Here is a 4,267-nt window from a genome sequence, read left to right on the forward strand (position 1 = left end):
CCCAGCCCCTGCCCACCCTGCCAGGGAACAATCCCTGCCCAAGATGCCAAGATCCAGCCCTGCCCTCTGCCCCTGGCAGCCATTCCCTGGCTCCTGGCCCTGCAGCCCTTGGCAATTGTCTCTCTCCAGCTTTCCTGGGGCTCCTTCAGGCCCTGCAAGGCCACCCTGAGCTCAGCCCAAAGCTTCTCCTGGCCAGGCTGAACAATGGCAGCTGTGCCAGCCTTTTCACAGGTCCCGGCCCCGAGGCTGCCAGAGCTCCAGGATCATTTGGACGGCGCTGTCAGGGCTGCCCAGGGTGGGGTTGTTGAGGGGTCTGAGCAGGGCCAGGGGTGGGACTGGGCGATCCCTGTGGGTCCCTTCCAGCTCAGGATACTCCATGATTCTGTTCTATGATTCCATGATTTCCCCATATCGGATTTGTCTCGGCATCAGCTGCCCCATGGACCTTTGTGCCTTATCCTTTGTCCCTCTTTCCATCGGACACTGTTGTCCTGCCAGGAATGCAGCTCAAATCTCCAGCCCAGAGCTCAAACATCTGCATTTTTCCACTTATTCCCTTGAAGGAACAGGGGAACTTGTGACAAGAAAAGAGGAAATGGCCTTAAGGTAAAGGAAAGCAGGATTTGATGGGATCTTGGGCAGGGATTGTTCCCTGGCAGGGTGGGCAGGGGCTGGGATGGAATTGCCAGAGCAGCTGGGGCTGCCCCTGGATCCCTGGCAGTGCCCAAGGCCAGGCTGGACATTGGGAGCTCCTGGGACAGTGGGAGGTGGCCCTGCCATGGCTGGGCTGGGATTGGGATGAAGTTTAAGGTCTTTTGCAACCCAAACCATTCTGTGATTATATAAAAAACGAGACATTCTTTTATTTTCTTTTTTATCCACTGTTCCTCATTCCACACTCCTTCCCTCAACATTTAATCCATAAAGACTCAAAAAAATCCCTCTCTCAATGTTGAATATCACTGAATAAGCACCAAAATGTTCTCTGCAGAGCCCTGTAGGCCCCTTCCTCTACAGAGAACTCTTTCAAGCCACCCTGACAGCTCAATCAGGACACAGGCCCATTTTATGCACTAAAAGGAAAATGTACATTTAAAAGCAGTTCCCAGTAGCTGCATTTCTAAAATTAAATTTTATAACTCATCTTATGGTTCCAAATCTCAGTGGCTCGGCATTTCTTCCCGTTGCCAGGCCCTTTGGCACAGCTTGAACTGTCTCAGATTCCACACTGTGCTGTAAATTATCCCAAGGGGAGGGGGAGGAATTAAAATATAAAAAGACATATTATATAGCAGCGGTTTCATCATTAAAGAGACACATTAGGGCTTTAAAAAAAAAAAAAAAGAAATAAAAAAGGAGGGGAGAAGCAAAGACAGATGAAAAGGACTTTTATCTGACATTCTGGTTGGTTGGGAGCAAATGCTGCATTTGTCAGCTGAGAAAAGCTGGAAGTTCCTCAAGCCTTGTGCTCCTGACCCTGGATGTGAAGGCCAACATGTGGAGTCACACAAGATGTGTAAAATACCTCATCCACAGGGATTATTTTAAGCTCCTGCAGGCTCAACCCAGGGCTGGCAGAGCCAAGAGTCACATCCTTCCAACTCCAGCCCCACGCTGGCGTTGATTCCTGATTTCAGATTCTCCTGGGATGTCTCCTGCTCTTAAAGGAGTGCAGGAAGGCCAAGTCTGACCCTCTGTGACCTCCTCTTCCCCTCCCAGCTCTCCTGAACCCTGCAGTGCCAGGCTGTTCTCGGGCTGGGGAGATGATCTGTGCCTGACTCACTGAATCCCTGCATCCCTCAGGTTGGAAAAGCTCTCCCAGCCCATGGAGCTGTGCTCAGTCCACACCTTCTCCCCAGCCTGGAGATCCAACTGCCACCAGGGATGGGGACTCCAAACCTCCCTGGGAAGCCCATCTGAATGTTTAACAACCCTTTCTGGGAAAAAAATTCCTCCTCATGTCCACAATTCCTCCTCATTTCCCAGATATCTTCATATCCTGAATCCACCAAGCAAAACTTGGAGCCTCCAGCCCTTCCTGTGCCTCCCCAGAGTGTCCAGCTGAATTTTGGGGGTGTTTTAGCCTCCTGCATGGAGCCTTTTCCACAGCTTGGGATTCCCAGGAGCACAGGGACACAGCCAAAATCTGTCTCATCCCTTGAATGTGTGGAAATTCCATTTGTGCCAAAGCCAGGGAGAAAGAGCAGCACCAACAGGTTCTCCCTCAGGAGAACTCTGCTGATTTTGTACCTACATTTTAATTTTGAGTGGGGATCACTCAGAACCGAGGCCAGGCAATTGTCACCTCAAGCTGCAGCTCCAAAAGTGCCTCTTTACCCTCCCTGTCCCCAGCCAGAAAATCTATTTATTATTTCTCATCCTCTGACTGCACAGAACCTGTTTGGCACCAAAGCTGTGTCACAAAAACCTAACAAATATAAATATTTCTCCCAAGCCACTCTCAAAGCACAGGCAGGCCTTTGTGAGGCCAACTTGTGTTTTGGTGTTTATTAGCTCTGCTTTGAAGTTCCCCTCTAAACACCTTGCAAAGTATCCTCAGCTCACCCCTGGGAGAGCCAGGGTGTTATTAACCCTTTTTCCAGGTGGAAAATGGAATGGCAGAGGAATGAGGTGCCCTGCCCAGGGCCAGGAGGTGACCCTGTGACAGCCCCTCTGCTCCCAGAGCCCTGAGGTGAGCACAAAGCTCCTTTTTCCAGGATGAAAAAGAGGAGCAGGAAGGTGTTTGGAAGCTGCTTTGGCTCTGCTGAATCACTTTGGCCACAAATCTTGCTGAAAAGCACTCGAATTTCCAGCTGTTGGAGGGAGAGCTTGGCTCAGAGCTCACCCGAGGTGGAACCGCTGCCTTCTCCCCCTCCCCGTGTCCCCAGAGCTGTTGGTTTTTGGTTTTTTACAAGGATAAATTAACAGAGAAAAGAAAAAAGCACCAATTTTTCCCCTCAGGTTGTGGGATTGGTGTTTGGGATGCTGGAATAAACAGGAAAAAGCAGCCAGCTTGGCTAAACCACAGGGTTTGGAGGCTTTTNCCTCCCAAATGCCCAAATTCAAACATCCAGGCTTCCCAAAATCCAAACACCCATTGGAAAGCCCCTCTTTTCACTCCTTAAAGTCTCTCATGTGTCAAAGATCCGAAGATCTCCATGGAGACCCCGAAGAGATGGACACCCAGCAGGGCCATGAGCCCCCGTAGGCCGCGAGGATGGAGGTGGGCGAGCAGGGGGGAGGATTTTGGGTACTTACCCTGAATCTGACTCTGAGGCTGAGGGTTAAAAGCTGTGCTGTGGTTCAAGGAGGCTCGAGGGTTGGGTGTGGGGGCTGGGTGGTGTGGGCTGACCCTCATGGCCGTGCGACGCAACTGCTCCAACTCGCTCAGGCGCTCAGAAAAGGACAAGCTGCCAGGCTTTGTCTGCTCATCTATTTTCTGCCGATGTCCTAGGGTGGGAGGGGGGGTGGAAAAAGATCAGAAAAGCTCACTTGGTACATGAGGATGGTCGGTTTTGGTTTATTTTTAGGTTTTTTTGCCTTGTTTTTGCAACCCCTGATCTGCAGGTGAAGGTTCTGATCTGGGACTGTCTGAAATGAAATTGAAATCAGCTCTCATGCTTTGCAATCTTATGGTGGGGCAGCCTGAGATGTGGCCTAGGCTGGAGAACCAGAGACACTGAAAATTTCAGGGCCTTTCCACCCTTCCCATGGTTTCTAAAAGGAGGAAACGGCCCTGGTGCTAAACCTGCCCTGGGATAACTCCTCAGTGATTCTATCCCAGATTGTCACCAGACACCACAATCAGACAAATGCTACGGGGCTAGAAAACAACAAAACAAATCAAATCCTGGCTTTGGATCCTTTTGCAATGGTTTTAGGGTCAGGAATGGGAAATAAACCATGGCAGAAAGGAAGCTGGGATAATGAGGTTTCTCTTGGTGGCTCTGGGAGCTCCAGGAATGTGAGGTCCTGTCAGACACTCAGCTCTAAGAGAGGAAATGCTGAATTTAGAGCGTCAGACACAGCATGGGGACTTGGGCACATGGGAATTAGAGGGTCCAGCACTTCCCAAAGCAGCCCTTGGAGAACAGTCCCTATGAAGTTCCAGGGCTCAGAGGGGACAGGGAAGGTCCCAGAGAGCCAGGACAGCACTGGGACACATCCAGATTCAACTGGAAGGACTAAGGTGACACATTTCTATTTTCTGCTGTCCCAGGTGCTCCCAATGTCCAGCCTGGCCTTGGGCACTGCCAGGGATCCAGGG

The 4,267-nt window shown here is 50.8% G+C and overlaps 1 protein-coding gene across 2 annotated transcripts in view; it reads right to left on the reverse strand.

Annotated features, from left to right (window-relative positions):
- Window positions 1-3,054: 3,054 nt before the first annotated feature.
- LOC107209383 (RUNX family transcription factor 1) overlaps window positions 3,055-4,267 on the reverse strand; it is a 126,854-nt gene continuing 125,641 nt past the window's right edge. For both annotated transcript variants that reach the window (XM_015639050.1, XM_033518165.1), the window contains one exon: window positions 3,055-3,450. In XM_015639050.1, coding sequence (XP_015494536.1) covers window positions 3,122-3,450 — 329 coding nt within the window. In that variant the 3' untranslated portion in view covers window positions 3,055-3,121. The remainder of the gene's footprint in view (window positions 3,451-4,267) is intronic.

This window comes from Parus major, chromosome 1 (genome assembly GCF_001522545.3).
Source record: "Parus major isolate Abel chromosome 1, Parus_major1.1, whole genome shotgun sequence".
NCBI classification, from domain to species: Eukaryota; Metazoa; Chordata; class Aves; order Passeriformes; family Paridae; genus Parus; species Parus major.